We start from the raw sequence: 16500 nt of genomic DNA on the forward strand, positions 1-16500 counted from the left end.
CGTTTCTATGAAAGGATACGAGCGAAAGACTATGGAAATCAGCTTTCCGAGAAAAATCTAGGCAAGAACGGAAGTTTACACGCGGAGAAACTGTCACAGAGCGACAAGGATAGTCTTAGACTATCGGAGATAGAAAATGGCAAAAAAGTGGATGGTCCAAGACTCGTACTACACTGTAGTATGTACGATGTATACAATATATTAGAGTATTCACGCGCGTAGAAATCAGTATGCGGATTGGGAAGCGGTTGCAGAATCGGGGTATAGGCTCGCAAGCGTGTAATAACGTATTTTATAAATTTATTCACATGATTTAAATAAATCAAGTATACAGTTAAGTTTACGACATACGCGCAACCTGTGTCGTGGTTCACAGTATCGCAAAGCGCATGCTATTCCATTTTTTCCGTTTCTCACTCATAATAACGAGCTTTGTTTCTCGATTTGTATTTTCGTAACTTCTTCCTCCCTTCCTTTTTACTCTTACGCGGCGAATAATATTTTACACGAGGCGAAACGTTTTGTGATATACATATTTACATATCATACAGTGTTATCATCGGACCGGACATATAAAATTACAAAAAGTCATCGTCTATCTAGTCGAGAATTCAAAATCGAAGCTAAAACTCTCTCTCTTTCTACGCGCCGATAAAACCGTAACACGTCCGAATCGACGTATCGTTCCCTCTCGTATATGTATAGTTGATAGTTATAATATATATATATACAATGTACACGTACGTCGACACAAACTTGCAACATTTTGCAATCTTATTTACATATTGCGTTTCCTTTCTTCCGTATAATAATAGATATGTACAAGAGCGTGGCCCTAAATCGCCATTAAAACCGATTTCACGGCGCAAAGGAGACGGCGTGTGTTTATATACTTTATTGCTCGGTGTAAAGTCGTCGAGCCAAGTGGAAGAGGGAGCGGAGAAGAGAGTGTCCGTCGAACTAGATTCTCGCGAGACGCCATTCAGAAATTCGCACGATACAGTTTGTGGGCGCGCGCGCGCGCGCAATTAGTTGGACAACGAAAGAGAGAGGAGCCTGCTAGACGGGGACCAGAGATAACTGGCGGGGATGGGGAGGTACATAGAAGAGGAGAAAAGAAGAAAAAGAGAGACGGAATAGGGGAATAGACCGAATAGGGGAAAAAGAAAAGGGATGGGAAAAGAGGAGATGGGGGAACAGGCAAGAGTGGAAAAGTGAACAATCACGCCTTTACCGATCAAACAAAGCAAGAGCGCGTTTCACGAGAAAAGAAAAAAGATCGTCGCGGACAAATATTTGGATAGTAGTCGCGTGTAACATAGTATATGCTTTGGGCTAATCGCGCGTTCCTCTATCGCTACTAACAACGTCTCCCTCGTTTTAAGCACAGCCTGTGAAAAGGCGACAGCAGCTCGACGACGATCTCTCGAGGTACATATGTAGTGGCGACGCGAATCGAATTCGATGTTCTCTCCCGTTCCCCTAATAACCTTGGACACTCGATACGCGAATTAAAAATCGAGAAAATATATGTTTCGTTTATCGATTGTCCAAATTGGTTAGTCGGCTAGTTCGTTGGAGCCAGTTGGACGCTTAGATACTCAGACGCTCGACGTTCGTACCGTCCCCTTTGCGACAGGTAGTGAAACGGCAGTAAAATGGCAGTGAAACGGTAGTGAAACGGCAGTGAAACGGAACACAAAAAGCAAGAGAAGCTCCTCGTTCACGTTTATCCAAGGTATATCACAAGCAGAAGAGAATCGGTGCGCGCGAAGCTAGACGAGATAGGCCTGGCCGGAAGATGGTGGCGGTGGCGGAGGCGGCGGTTGTTGCTGTCTCCAGGCGGTTCTCTCCAACGTGGAATAATCCGAGTCGATGGACGAGTATATGTGCTCGGACAGCGGTCTCCTGTGATCCTCGCTGCTGCCGCTGCTGATGGTGGTGTTGTTGGTGCCGATGAGATTGCTACCTGGCACGGTAATCGCGTCTCGATAGGCGTGATTGACGGTCAGCCTAGGCTGCGGCGACGAAGGTGGCAGCTGTTGCTGAGGCATGGAAACCGTGCCGCAAGAATAGGCGGGCGGCGCGTGTTGCAACATCAACGCGGTCGTTGGCGAGGACGATGAGTCTTTAAACAGGGATCTTTGACCACGTTCTTGGGAGCGTAGCGTCGACACGCTCGTCTTCTCGCTACCGATACAGTCCAACGTGTACGTGTTGATGTTACGCTTGTAAACGAGGGGCGACGATTTACTCTCGACGGATATATCGGCGGGATTCATCATCGTATTGACCGATGACGGTATCGCGTATCGGAGACGTTCCCAGAACCTCTTCTCGCCCCAGGTAAGGATCGCCGCCGCGGTTCGAAGGTACGATCGTAGCTCGGGATCGCGTTCCACTTCCGGGCACGCGTGTCCCGCTTGAACGACGATCAACTGCGCCGCTCGTCCCCGGAGTGCTTCGTGAAGCGCCGCGCGAAACTCGAAACGGGACCATTCGGTTTGCACGAAGTTACGAGTGAGAACGATGAGGACACGGCGGGACGCGTCCACCGCTTCCAAGACGATCGGGGCCGGTGCGGAAGCACGAAGTACGCATGGTAAGTCGCGATGATGCAGGCACAGCCGAAATCCTGCGGTACCGTGCTCCAGTTCCATCGCCAACGAATGCACCACGAAATCCTCGTCGTTCGGACTGTAGCAAACGTAACAATCGTAGAGGCGTTCGCGATCGGCGTCGCAGCACGCGGCGGCCATCGGTGCAGCCGCGGCCGGCATCGTCGCGGCTCCGCTCGACTTGCCCGACGGTTTGCCGGCCCGCAGAAACCGTAAACCGTACTTGGAGTACGCCCACGCACCGACCGGTTCGCGGAATATAAAGGCGAGCACGACGATCACCAGAAGAACCAGCACCGCCGAGAGCGTTGCGGCCACCAGAGGCAAGTAATCGGAAACCATGATACTCTCGATGACGCCACCTTGAGAAAAGTAATCGGAACAGACCGTTTCGTTGACGTTCAAACGGCGCCGGTACGCTGGCCTCGCGTCCCCCCCGTAGTAGCACCAAACGTCGCTAGCGTCCACCACCTTATGCGCGTTGTCGGAAACCCACGAGGACAGCTCTTGCAAGAACTTGCATCGACAGGACCACGGGTTGCTGCCGAGAGACAGCTCGACGAGGCGAGCGTTCAGAGTGACCTGCCATACCGGGAAAGTCACCAATCGATTTCCACTGAGTCTCAATATCTCGAGCGAACGCAATGGCAGGAAGGTCAGGTTACCGATGAATCCGATCAGATTGTTTTGCAGATAGAGTTCGCGCAAGTGGGACAACCGTTCGAATTCGAACCCCTTCAGCTCGCGTATTCGATTGTCTTCCAGATGAAGAATCTGCAGATTGTTCAGCCCGTTGAACGTACGGTTCTGGATCGATTCGATGCCACTGGCGTTCACGTACAGCACTCGCATGTTCTTTCGTCCTATGAACACATGGTTCTGCAACTCGCGCAACACGTTCCCGTCCAAGTAGACCTCGGTCGCGTCCATCGGGATCCGTCGCGGTATCTCCTCCACGGTCAGGCCGGAACAATCGACGGCGTTCGTGTTCCATGTGCGATCGTTGTAGCACTTGCAACCTGCCGGACAGGTCATCTCACAGTCGCACGCGTCGAAATCACAGCAATGGCACAGGGCGAAACAATGGGCTTCGTAGCGGCAGAGAAACTGCTCGGACCTGGCCGTTGACGCGGATACGATGGCTACGCCACGTGGTCCGGATGTACGACACATTACGTTGTCCAAGTCCATGATACGTGGATACTCCCTGGTCGATGTCTGATTGTTGATCGCTGGCAGCCAATCCATCGAACAGTTGCAGTTAAACGGATTTCCACCGATGTAGAACTCCGGCAGGGCTCGATCTTCCGGTACCTTGGTCAACAGCAACGACGTCAGCTCCATCGTCTCGATCATGTTCGCGTACATGTCGACCCTGGTCAGGTTCTCTTTGTCCCTGAACGTGTTAGGTCGTACCAGACTGATGTAGTTGTTATTTATGAACAGCAACTCTACGCTGTCCGGCACGGACAACGGGGACAACTCGGTAACACGGTTATGGCTGGCGTCCAAGGTTTTCACCTTCGAGTCGCGAATCTTGTAATAGTTGCCCAAGCTTTCGATGAAATTCCCATGTATATCCAACCATTTCAAGTTGCCAGGTATGAACGCGTAGTCGAACCACTCGATATGATTCTCCGACAGATTGAGCAGCAGCAAACTGGCGATATTGGTGAAAACGCCGTTAATGTCGGACAGGAAGTTTCCATCGAGTCTAATCGCTTCGAGTCGCACGTTTCGTTCGAAAGCATATCTCTCAACGTGTTGCACCTTGTTTCTAGCTAAATTCAGAATCTGCAGATTTGGTAGATCCCAGAGCATGCCGCGCGACAGATTGCCGATGTCGTTGCCGATCAGTCGCAGACCCGTCAATTGATCCAGATTGCGGAACGAGCCGTTGTAGAAATTGCTAATCCGATTCTCGCCCAAGTCGAGGGTTTTCAGGAGAGCGAGGTCGCGTAACGCGTCCGGCACCGACGTAAGCTCGTTACCACTCAGATCCAGTTCCTTCAGGTCCGAACAGTTGCGAAACGCGAGCGGATCGATGCTGGCGATCGCGTTGCCGGACAACGTTAGCCGATTCAGAACAAACAGACCGTTGAACAGTTGCGCTCCCACGGTGTGAAGCTTGTTGTCGGACAGCTCGAGGGTATGCAGATTGTAAAGTGGGAGAAAAGCGTTGCTCTCGATCCGATCAATTGTATTGTTCCGAAGATCGAGAATCTGCAGGAAGAACAGGTCCTTGAACATACGCGCGTCGATGTGCGTCAGCATGTTGTAAGAGAGGTCGAGAACGATCAGCCGAATCAGTCCGAGAAACGTAGTCTCGTCGACGCGGTCACTGCCGAGTCGATTGCCCGCAAGATTTAGCACGAGCAGCTGCTCCAGCCGGGTGAATATACCCCTGGGCAGGTCGCGGAGCCCGTTGTACGCCAGGTGTATCTCTCGAAGCTCCCTCGTACTGGCGAACAGACCTTCGGGCAACGAGTCCAACGAATTATAGCTGGCGTTAAACGTACGCAATACGGTCAGCCCTTGGAGCGCGTCACTGGCAATTTCGACGATCGAGTTCCGCTGCAGGTGCAACTCTTGCAGCTGACGAAGGCCAAGCAACGGGCTGTTCTCTTGTAAACGCGTGATCTCGTTACGCGACAGATCTAGAATTCGAATGTCCGCGCGACACGGTGGCGAATCGTCGTCGGTCCCGTCGGCTCCCTCGACTACTTCCATTCCTTCGACCGAGTCGCCACCGCGTCGATTTAATCCGATGTCGCTCACGTCGTGCAAACGATTCTCCGTTAGATTCAACGTTTGCAGATTATCCAGCGAGCAGAGTAGTTTCGCCGGCAACGCTTGCACGTTGCTCTCCACGATCTCCAAAGTGTGTAATTCGCGCAAACCATGGAAAGAGTCCGGCGCGAGTTCGAGAAAACGGCTGGCACCCCATACCGCGTTGAACGTTTGCACAGTCAGTTTCTTCAACTCGAGAAGCGGTTGAAACGCACCCTCTGGTATCCGCAGTACCTTACAGCCGTGCACGTGCAATTCGTGCAAGCTGGTCAAACGTTGCCAACTGTGAGCGTTGAAGCTACTCTCGAAGTGATGGACGTCACTGCAACGTATCCGTAGCTTGAGAGCGCCGTCGAGCGACGCAACCAGACCGGTGATCGCGCCAGGATCCAACACTCGAAGGGTGCAGTCCGCGGACCGCGTGTCGTTCCCACCCTCTGACAACCACTTGCAGGAAGCTCCGGCCGATTCCGAAAGTATACTTGATGCCAGGCAAAGAAAAGCCGCGTTCATCAGCGTGATAAAAACATACTTCGCTGTCATCTTGCGTGACGATGGTTGCGCACGGCTTTTCGGTTAGTTCAGAGTCGAGAGACGGACGCGATCGCGATCGCGACCACCACCACCGCCACCACCACCAGCACAACCACCACCACCACCGACACCAACACCAACACCACCTCCTCCACCTCCACCTCCACCACCTCCGCCACCAGCCCCCGAGATCGGCTCTCAATCACTTTCCAAATCTAATCAAACTATTTTCACCCTTTCTCGCCCCCTCGCTCGCGTACACACTCGCACAGCGATGATGACACACGCACGCACATACACACGCAGGCGAGTGCGAGCGCGCGCGCGCTCATGCACCTCCTATCACGTAAGTACGGACCGGCCCATTTCTCTTGTCGTTTATTCGTAGGCCGGTGGCGAGGCACCCTGCCCTACGCTCCTCGGCTCGTCCTTCGTCACTCGCTACCCTCGCTTCCAACTGTTCTTTCTTTCGAAAAGATTACACCTCTTCGTCGCTTTTATCTCGCGATCAACCTTCGTCGTCTATATCTTCCCTACCGAGAATGTTTTCACGCGGTTACATCAAGTAGTACGAGCACGCTTTAACGAAACACCGACAGAACGAAAACAGTTCGTACAAAGCCGTGTACGCGAAGCGACCGTGCACTACCGTACACTCGCTTCGCATCAACCACCAGCACTGATCCAGCAGACCGCTGACCGCGCATCATCGGCATTCCCGACCGTTCCTCTTCGATGTCTCGCTACAACGCCAGAGTGCGCCACTCTATTACAATATCCTGCAAACAACCCGCCACGAACAAGAACAGAATGTAAAACAACATAACGTCCATATACGCTTTGGTACGTGCACCTCACCGGTTTTACTCCACTCCCTACTGGTTGGTGCATTTTTTCTCTACCCCAATTACAACGATTATGCTAAGTTGTTAGAAAATCCCTTGGTCGATACTACTTCAAGATTTCAATTGTAAAGCTCTTCAAATATTCCAAGCAACGAATCGTTTTCTTCCTTTCCTTTTTCGTTCATTTTCTTCGAAAATATCCCATTTTCATCTATTAAATACCGAATCTATCCTACCTTCCATAACGTTTTCACGTATTTCGAATAACCCTGTACACGAGTAACCTATACATATAATGTAGTTTATTCGAGAAAATTCCAGTATTCTCCGTTGTATTACGATATTCTTTTTCATCAAATAATTAATTTTATATGCTTTACATAAAATCAATCAAACGCGTATAATATATCATGCAACAATGTAGAGTGTAGAGGATATGTATATTGAAAAACGTTATACGAGTGACATGATATTTTAATTTACCAAATTTTTACCGATAATGCATGAAGCAAAAATAATATCTACAATTTTTTGATTACGTCATACAAACCATTTACGACCGCGATTCTTAATCTGTGATCCGCTGATCTCCAGGTGCTGCCAAATCTTCACACACACGTAAATTATTTTACTATCCAAATAAAAAAAAATTAATGGAAGTATGCATATTTATTTATTTATATTAAATCTCTTCTCTTCAAATTGGAAGATCGTTGATGAGTAATTAATGAATGTTTTGAATACATATGTTTTAGGTACGTTACAGCATTTAAATTCTAAATTAAGTCTTGGAGATTGGCGACAAAAAATATTGTTTAGAGGAGATCTGTGGTAAACAAGAAATTAAGAATGATCTAGGGAATATGTTTAAAAACCAAAGTTATACACATATTACGTATAGCGTCGCTACTGTCTTCGTACAGTTGCAATTGGTGGAAGTGGAAGCTGATGCTAGCGACAGCGATCAGTTCAATTTCAGCTTTGGTAGAAGCTTACGTTCTACGCTTCTATACTTGTTTGTAGCGGGGAATCCATTCAACGACATCGGGCTTCTGGTAAAAATCATACTCGACTGTTGAGATTGTTCGCATTTTCGCCGTAAAAATGAGATTAGTGTATATAACCTGCGTTTTATTAGCTACGGCAATTTGCTGCATCGCGGCTGATAATGGTAAGTACATACATATTAATATTTCACCATGTACATATTTGCTTCATTAACTTTGTTTCTTAATTTACTAATCAATTCGGTACTGCGCCGTTTTCTTGTAATATTTTGTTCAAGCTACGTGTACCGTTGATGGTGCGTGCCTTCGTTTATTTAATATGTGCACGAAACATAATCGACTTTAACGGAAAATTCTCTGTCGAACATCGGTCATCTACGTGGCGTTTAATAAACGTTTCACATTTAACTATTGTTACGTTGATACATATTGAATCTATGTTTTTAATACTTCTCGAAACATCGCGTAAAATATTCGATTTACGTGAGAAATAGCAATATATAACGTACTGTCTCGCGTACTTACAGGCATTTTTCATTTACACGCAGTAGCACGTTCACTTGTTTCGTATTACACAAGACAGACCCTTGCTATATTTCTCGATGTCTCTAGAAACATAGGCGTACCTAAAATCCTTCATCTTTTTATCGTGTAATCGTTTAATCGTTTAATCCTTCAATCATTTATTCGCACTCTTTAATTAATCATGTACTATGTACTATGAAATTTACTATGTTGCTGTAGAATTTTACCATTATCGATTTTATATTTACGAATGTCTATACGCTTAGCCATACGGCAGGATATTTTGCGATCTAACGAATATAATCGCTAAATTTTATTAGATACAGTAAATAATCATCTTGCACAATTTTATTCATTTCTATGAGACCTTCAACTCTTTTACGTGATATCGTTTTACTTCGATTAATTTTATTTTACGTTATTACTCATTTTTAAAAATGTACAAATTCATTTCCTTTTTAAACTAAATTATATCTCGTTAATATTGTTTTCATTTATAATTACGTTTAATTCATTTCTTATTTAATAAACTTTCTTTTTTGTTATAAGCAGCTTAAAAGCAAAGATTTTATAATAATACATGTAATATTAATTCTTTTACACAGCTGCTACGACCCAAGGAGATACTAAATCTATCAATCAGCAGACAGTGGATCTAGTCAATAGTACTGCACCTATTAAAAATTCCTCGAGTATTGCTGCACCAGTTAAGGATTCTGTTAAGGATTCTAGTACCAATATAACTAAAAATGCCGATGTCAAAGACAATATTACCAGAACCACTGATACTATTCCTGCTGCTACTACTAACATCACTATTGGTAACAAAACAAAAACCGATACTGTTCCTGACAATGATCATGGTACAGAATCTAGCAATTCAACAACAAGTACAATAACTTCAACACCTACAACTTCATCAATAACAACCAAACAAACACCTACGTCTGAAAAATCTACACCTACGACTATAGTTACACCTACTACTACGAACAATACAACACCTATCGTTTCATCAACACCAATAACTACTCCAGTTCCATCATCGACAAAAGTTGTTCCATCTTATACACAACGACACTTTGATGGACTCAGCTTTTTAGGTAAGTAGGAAATGATACATTCTACTTGTGTGTATTTTGTTGCTTCCTCAAATAGTCATTTCGCTTGGAGATTTTAGAAATACATGCATACGTTGAAGCTTGCAATGTTATCACATGATTAAGTAAAATGTTTCCCTTTTCTAGGTGGCATCATTTTAGCTACATGTTTAATGGTAATTGGTGTAATCACTTGGAAATTCTATAGAGCATTCAATGAACAAAACTACCGCACGCTATGATACAAATATTGTCATCGCGAAAATTCCATTTTCCAATAAGTAAATGCAGTTGTTTGAACTGGAAACTATGAATTTTACCATAATAATATTACGTATTTTTATAACGCACTTAAGTGTCGCGTGGTTTAAGTGCTCTTAGTAATGTGATGTGCAAACGCGAATTTCGTTTCTTTGTACCCAATGACAAAGACGAGTTACACGCATTATAGTATTGTCTCTTCGTATGTTCGCACGCGCATTGTAATAGCGTTTATATTTATGAAAAAGAAAGAACGAATACTATGTGCATAGAAGAAGAGGAAAAAGAGAATCTTGAGGGCGTGAGAGGAGGAGAGAAATAGAAAAGCAAATATAGTATTACTATGCGCATGCGTAATTTGCGTACGCAAGTTGACGACCAATCAAATACACATTCCATCAAAAAGATCAATTTTGCACTATAACAAGTCCACGTAATATTTTCTGCTCAAATGAAAATTATTTCGTAAAACTCTTCTATTTTTCTTTAATTAAACTCGTTTATCAGCTGTTGCCATACGTAAAAACAATGGTTAAAATAATATAAAAACGATGAAATGTACACAGATATAAAGGTTCCTACGTGTATATTCATAGTAAGAACAAAATATGTAAAAGGATTAAGTATGAGACGTTTAAAAGAGTTCGATTAAAGTTTAGGAGATTTGCACATAAATAATGATATGGTATAAACGAACTCCGGTATGACATATTTTCTATGATTATATTTTTCAATATTACTTTTCTTATTAAGATGATATTTAATTATTAATTTCGGGTGTGAAGAATATTTTATATTCTAAGGGTATAAGGGTCGTTCGTACGTATAAATTATAGATGCTCCTGTACATGCCTTCATTAAATAATATTCTTGTTGAGGAATTTTCGTACGAGTCAAAAAAAAAAAAAAATGAAAGTTTTTAGTTTCGATTTTTGTACCTGTTGGGAGACATAGTTATATGATTACAACAAATGTTGAACTTGGTTTTCGGATCATAAGGAAATGTAATATGCTAATTAATATTTTACTTAATGTAATCGTATAATACCTATTTTCATTTATATTTAGACTTTTTTCTTTCTTTCTGATACGGGCAAAATGTATAGAGATTTAGTTTTCGTTTATTTCGTTCCGTTTTCCTTTTTTTTTCTTTTTTTAAAGTAAGTATTTTATTTTTAAAAGAAGGTAATTAAATTACTAATGTGACGATAGATGTACCGTAATCAATAACACTGGCCCTTAAAACTCTTTCTATAGTTTCGAATATGTTTTTGTTACGTTTAATATCATCGGGTAAAAATTTTAAGTGTTTACACGTAGAACGATGATTTTCTTGTAAGAGCTTTCCTATAATGTACATTAAATCGAAGTTTGCAGAGAAACGTAACGAGAGTTCAGTTATTTTTAAGGAAACGTGTGCGGTACATAAATAAACTAATTTTGAAACATATTAATTGAAGTCGAATATGCGACCTGCTATTATAAGAAAAGATACCTAAATATATATATTTAAAAAAAACTACAGCCTAAATAGTGTATTGTATTTACATTCCGTGTAATATTTTAACAAGCTATGTAAAATACTTGCTTATATGAATTATACGATATTAATACTATGCAATGGCAAAACAAAATATCAAGTTAATTAATCAAGCTACATGATATACCGAAACATTTGATAAATAATCCTACCCAATTCTTCCCACTGTTCATTTCTAATCGCATTTGTCATTTCCACTATTCTTTTATCCTTGTCAATCACATCATTGGCCGTTTCCATTGTTTCTTGCGGAAATAAAAATTCCATCATGGACACGCCGATCGGATGTGGACGCTATCGAGACATTGTGTTCATCATTGTCATAATTTCTTCGCAATGTATTCGATTACGTTCGTCGTCACGTCGTTTCGATAATTTAATTTTTTTAACATTATTTAATTCGATAAGAATCGATTGAACATCAATGGCATTCCAATTGCATCGATCGATATCAAGGGATCGTGCATCGAATGCGAAAATCTCATCCTCGTTCCCGATAACAAAAGTTAAAACATCCGACATACGAACTTTACAAGAACTCTCCATCAAGTGGCATATCAACGTCTTCTCTATAACATTGTCAGTATACGTATTTGTAATCGCTTCAAAAAATGTATACAACGCCACGACCATGGCGGAGCTGCTTCCGAGACCGTGTTGGCTGGTAAGCTGGATACGATTACGATTTGAAAGCCAGGAACGTGTGCTGTTAACAATATTGATTCCATTCAACCAACACGTGTTTCGTACGCATTTTTTGCGTCGTGATGTTGCTATTTGTTTACTTGGCTGTCAGCCTCGGAAACGTTGAAAAAGAATTTGATTACATAGATTTTTTTTGCTTTTAATACCAGCAGAAATTACCTAGATTATTAGCGAAAATATAGCTAATATAATTAATTACGCATGGATAATGGAAATTCGATTAACGAAGAACGCGTTAAACAATCTGCTGCGTTCAAAAGAATTTAATTGTCGAGGAGATTGAAAAACGAACTGGCTAATACCTCGGCTATCTTTGAAACTTCGTATCGTTCCTTTTAAGCAACGTATCCACGAAGTTTCTTCCGCTAATGTGCAAAGATTTTCATCATCCAAGCGAAACTTGAACATTTCCCCGTCGGTATTCTCCAAGAACGTTTTAACCTGGCACCATTTGCTGCCGTGATTGCGTTTACCAACCACTAACGTGACAAGTTGAATGGCCTGTTTTATTTCAAGGGAAGATAAACCAAGCAAATGTGTGTGTATGTATGTGTGTGACGTTACACGCGTTATTGCTGCTTCCGTGCGGCACGATCGTAGGAAAGTACATATTCAGTGATCGTGCAAGCGAAAAGTCGGGACTCGCGATGAATCATCATCGCAGAAATGATTGAATTTGCACCTACCATGGATAACGATTTACTTTCCATGAAATTGGTGCTCTTGCCAGCTATGGTTAAACATCCGGGCGCAAATACCGCGCAGGTAGGGATTAATCCATAAGAATTAATAAATTCCTGTTCGGTCAGAGATCTTAATTCATCTAAACGTGGAATTTTTTGGACAAATGCTTGTTTACATAAGGTTTCGCCAATTTGTAGTAATCCTTTAAAAACTGTATCAGATGGAACGATATGATGGAATTTACAATGGTTTCTTGCATGAAGACACGTAAATTCTTAAACGTGAACGTAATACGTATATTTAATCAACACGCGTATTATCATCACGGTTTATATTTAACCGCAATTAATCGTAATCATATTAAATTTTGTTTCTAATTCTTAAGTCTTATTCTTTTAAAATTTTTAGAAGTTTCGTAGCAGAAAACTCTATCTTACGTAGTGATGACATTAATATCTTATTAACTTGTATTATATATTATGCTTAATATTATATTCTATAGCTTAAATTTATAGTTGTACGACGATATGTAAACACAATTACGTGTATGGAATATGTGTGCAAGAAAATTTTGAAAGATGAGACATAAAAATAAGCTTTTCTGTACTATCTAGTTTATATTTAAAATTATATCATCGACTTCACAAACTTGAAATTTTTTTTGAAAACTAAAACGCGTTATATATTTTGTCCTATCGAAGAATCGAATCGATCAGACTGTTTACGAGTTAACAAATTTAGACTCAAATATATCGTGCAATATCATATGTATATTATCCACGAACGATTCGATGGGAACTCTTACTTTATTGTTCGATAAATTGACTGGCATGGAAGCGATACACGCCGTATGGATACTACTGGATTTATCGTTCATTCTGAGAAAAGTCATCTAGCTATAATTTCCCCAAGTGTTACGAATCAGCATATTTTTGATTGATATTTTTGACATTCCGGAGAAACGAACGAAACGCTCGAGTCCCGGACCCGGGACTTTGGCTTTTCTTTCGTCGTTTTGTTTTGCGCGTCATAGAGATTCAACGAAACGTGCAACGTAGGGAACGAAATCGTGCGAACCGTGCGTTTTCTCCTTGAACTGTTCCTGCAAAAATCGATTTAACACCACATATCGTGGTAATTGCAATTTTTCTCGTTTCTCCGTCTCATTGATTTCGCTCCTTCTCTCCGATTATGCAAATGATGTCGAAACGTGACATTCGCGATGCTTTCGTAGAAGGGAGATACCCGAGACTGCGGAACAGCGCCATAAACTGAGAGAAGTAAACTACATGTTTCTAACACGTGATGAAAATATCAATGTTTGAAAACAGCGTGGTCCTTAGATAGATCATTCTTTTGTTTTTCTCTTGTTTGTCAAAAATATTTGCTTCCTAACCGGGATTACACGTTTTCGAAGACTCTTCCTTTTTAACCAATTAACTACATTCGACGTATAAACACGTCAATCCAAAACTTTATTTCGATCCCGTTGACGTGTATACTCATCATGTGAAATAAAAATTACCATTTACTATAAAAACTCAGTTTTAATAAAAAATAATATAAATGACATCTAGTGGTATGTTTCCTTTATACTTTCAGTAAATATCATGTTAATAAAAAAAAAATTTGATTACATGATTATTCCCATAAGTGCATATATCGACTATTCCCCGAATTGTTTTGTGTACTTTGTTGTGTATATCAGCTATTCCTCGAATTGTTTTGTGTTCTATATCAGCTTATATAACTTTATATCAGCTACACCATCAAAAGCAAATCCACTTCGAAGATGTGCCATCTGCTCAAAAAATGGAATTCGTAAGGAGTCACATTACTGGTGCTCGATTTAAGGAAGTGTCACTTTATGTGATATCTTGCTTTGAAAAATACCACACTGAAATCAACTGAATTTCTTAAATTTTTCTTCTTTATGAATTTTATTATTTTTTTGGCAATTTTTACAATGAACAAATGAACAATGAATTGTTCATTTTTTATCGAATAAAAATATAATCCTTCATCATTTTGACTTACTTTTTTCGTAAAATTTATAATAAGAATATTTGTTCCGCATTCGACGTGTATATTCGTCATTGCTTGATTTTATCTGCGCGCTCTGTAAAGGATTTTTGAAATTAAATTCCGCATTTAACAGATTAATAACTATTTATAATAATTACTTATTCCCTTTAATAATAATTTCACGAATGCAAGAAACGCGACACGACGCGATGTTTCCCAGGGGATGTAAAATGTGTCATGATATTGCGTAGCAGCGTCAATAAAATTCTTTTTTCAATGTACAAATCGCTGGTGTGCGTGGCTGTTTGGCTAGGAACATAAAACAGTTTACAGTATCCTGTTACCAACTATGCTTGTATGTTACCGCAGATGGTACAATGAAAATTGTGAAATAGCCATACGCGGCGTACGGTTGTCCGCGCTGATACAATAATGAGTTGTACGTCACGAATATTCGCATAATTATCACAGTATGAAGCTTGAATCTCAGAGATACGGAAGTTATATACCTAAACTGTATCGAAATCGAATCGAGAGAGAGCACTGCCGGCTTATGCACACGACCGTCGCAACCTAAACATAAGCGTGTATACGATGAAAAAAAGAAAAATTAATATTCGACTCATGTTTTTGTACATTCTTCGTACGATTCGCTACACTAGAACTTTCGTTATAGGCAAACGATGTCTTATGTAGAACGGTTGTTAGATATTTCAAGATCTAACGCCGTTCCTTTTCACGTACTAGGAAACGAAACGGTATTTTGTATGCATTAGATATGTGTTTTTTTTGTCGTCGTTAATCCGTGTTTCACGCGAGTAAACATAGCGCTACACGCCCAAAGACGAATGAGATGTCTTTCGACATCGTGGGTGATAGTTGGGACGAGAATGATACGGAAAAGATTCGATTTTTGGGAAAGAAGCACAGAAGCGAAATTCCAGGGTTCTCTGTGAGAGCGCGTGGATCGTTCAACAGAAAAGAGGCGCAGACGTGAGTGTAACTTTCTCTCGACAGGGGCGGAGTCCCTGTCCTTTGTCAATAAGAGTACGCTCTCTCTCTCTTTCTCTCTCTCTCTCTCTCTCTCTCTTTCTCTCTCTCTCTCTCTGTCTCGTATCCCTCTATTTTGCCTCTCCTCTGCTCGCCTTCGGTGTGGGGCTCGCAACTTCCTCTCTACCACACTTCGTCCTCATCTATATCCATCTCCCGTGTTCTCTTCCCGATCTTTCCCTCCTTTCCTCTCTGTATAAACAGTCAGCCACTCTCGTCCACCATTACTTTTCGCTCTCGCTCCTTTCCTCAACTGCTAAATCGCGTTCTTCTGCTCTCTCCTTTTCTTCGTTGCTTCTTTCTCCGTTTCCTCCTTACATTCGTGACGTTCAGTATTCCCTTACTTCCGACCTTCCGTCCAATTCTCCCCACGGTTTCGTCCTAACGGACCAACGTTTTTTGCTATGCTTCTGCAAATATACCCGCGACACGTTGTCTAGGAACAAGGAGCTGACTAGGCGAGTCACAGGGAAACAGATACGGATACGGGCGGCGGACGTCGCGATTTCGCGTTGCGTCGCGTTGTGTCGTAGCGCGGATCGACGGTCGTGAGCAAAAACGAAACGAGAGAGCGAACGTACGAGCGACAGAGTTTCAGTGAGATTCGAATATGCGCCCAAGGTGAATCCTGATGAACGTATCATCGATCGGTGGCTGCTGAACCAGCCGATGTGCTCGGTCCACGCGTGTACGCGCAAAGGGCCGCGCTGCTAGCTGCGAGCCGCGCTACTCTGTTGCTCCCAACCCTCCAATATCCGCGATTGCCCAGAAATGTCGTGCTGCGATCTTCCATGGGATAATCGTTCTTGATACTTA

General features: G+C 42.3%; 3 protein-coding genes and 1 long non-coding RNA gene across 4 annotated transcripts; 1 reads left to right on the forward strand and 3 right to left on the reverse strand.

Moving 5' to 3' along the window:
• Positions 1-280: 280 nt before the first annotated feature.
• LOC100646856 (toll-like receptor 7) lies at positions 281-6756 on the reverse strand. The gene has a single exon (XM_003393557.4). It carries the CDS (start codon positions 5949-5951, stop codon positions 1776-1778), a length of 4176 nt encoding a protein of 1391 aa, XP_003393605.2. The 5' UTR covers positions 5952-6756; the 3' UTR covers positions 281-1775.
• A 981-nt stretch (positions 6757-7737) lies between these two features.
• LOC100646975 (cell wall protein DAN4) lies at positions 7738-11314 on the forward strand. Its single transcript, XM_003393558.4, has 3 exons — positions 7738-7958; positions 8925-9422; positions 9567-11314. The coding sequence occupies exons 1-3, from the start codon at positions 7892-7894 to the stop codon at positions 9659-9661; spliced, it is 660 nt and encodes a 219-aa protein (XP_003393606.1). The 5' UTR covers positions 7738-7891; the 3' UTR covers positions 9662-11314.
• LOC100652105 (galactokinase) lies at positions 10821-13059 on the reverse strand. Its single transcript, XM_020868132.2, is given in 5 exon segments — positions 10821-11879; positions 11882-11926; positions 12228-12500; positions 12629-12820; positions 13047-13059. Coding segments are annotated over 5 exon segments (1203 nt in total). The 3' UTR covers positions 10821-11199.
• Positions 13060-14136: 1077 nt separating this feature from the next.
• On the reverse strand, positions 14137-15627 carry LOC125387156. Its single transcript, XR_007227697.1, has 2 exons — positions 14647-15627; positions 14137-14410 (listed from the first exon to the last, which is right to left on the reverse strand). It is a non-coding gene; the product is annotated as an uncharacterized LOC125387156 (long non-coding RNA).
• Between the last annotated feature and the right edge of the window lie 873 nt (positions 15628-16500).

This window comes from Bombus terrestris, chromosome 2 (assembly GCF_910591885.1).
Source record: "Bombus terrestris chromosome 2, iyBomTerr1.2, whole genome shotgun sequence".
Lineage (NCBI taxonomy): Eukaryota > Metazoa > Arthropoda > Insecta > Hymenoptera > Apidae > Bombus > Bombus terrestris.

What these genes read in the sequence shown, in the direction of transcription:
- LOC100646856 (XM_003393557.4), bottom strand. Translation starts at nt 5,951, where the DNA reads ATGACAGCGAAGTATGTTTTTATCACGCTGATGAACGCGGCTTTTCTT.
- LOC100646975 (XM_003393558.4), top strand. Translation starts at nt 7,892, where the DNA reads ATGAGATTAGTGTATATAACCTGCGTTTTATTAGCTACGGCAATTTGC. An exon ending in CTGCATCGCGGCTGATAATG is followed by an intron (nt 7,959 to 8,924) that starts GTAAGTACATAC and finishes TCTTTTACACAG; the next exon opens with CTGCTACGACCCAAGGAGAT. An exon ending in TGATGGACTCAGCTTTTTAG is followed by an intron (nt 9,423 to 9,566) that starts GTAAGTAGGAAA and finishes TCCCTTTTCTAG; the next exon opens with GTGGCATCATTTTAGCTACA.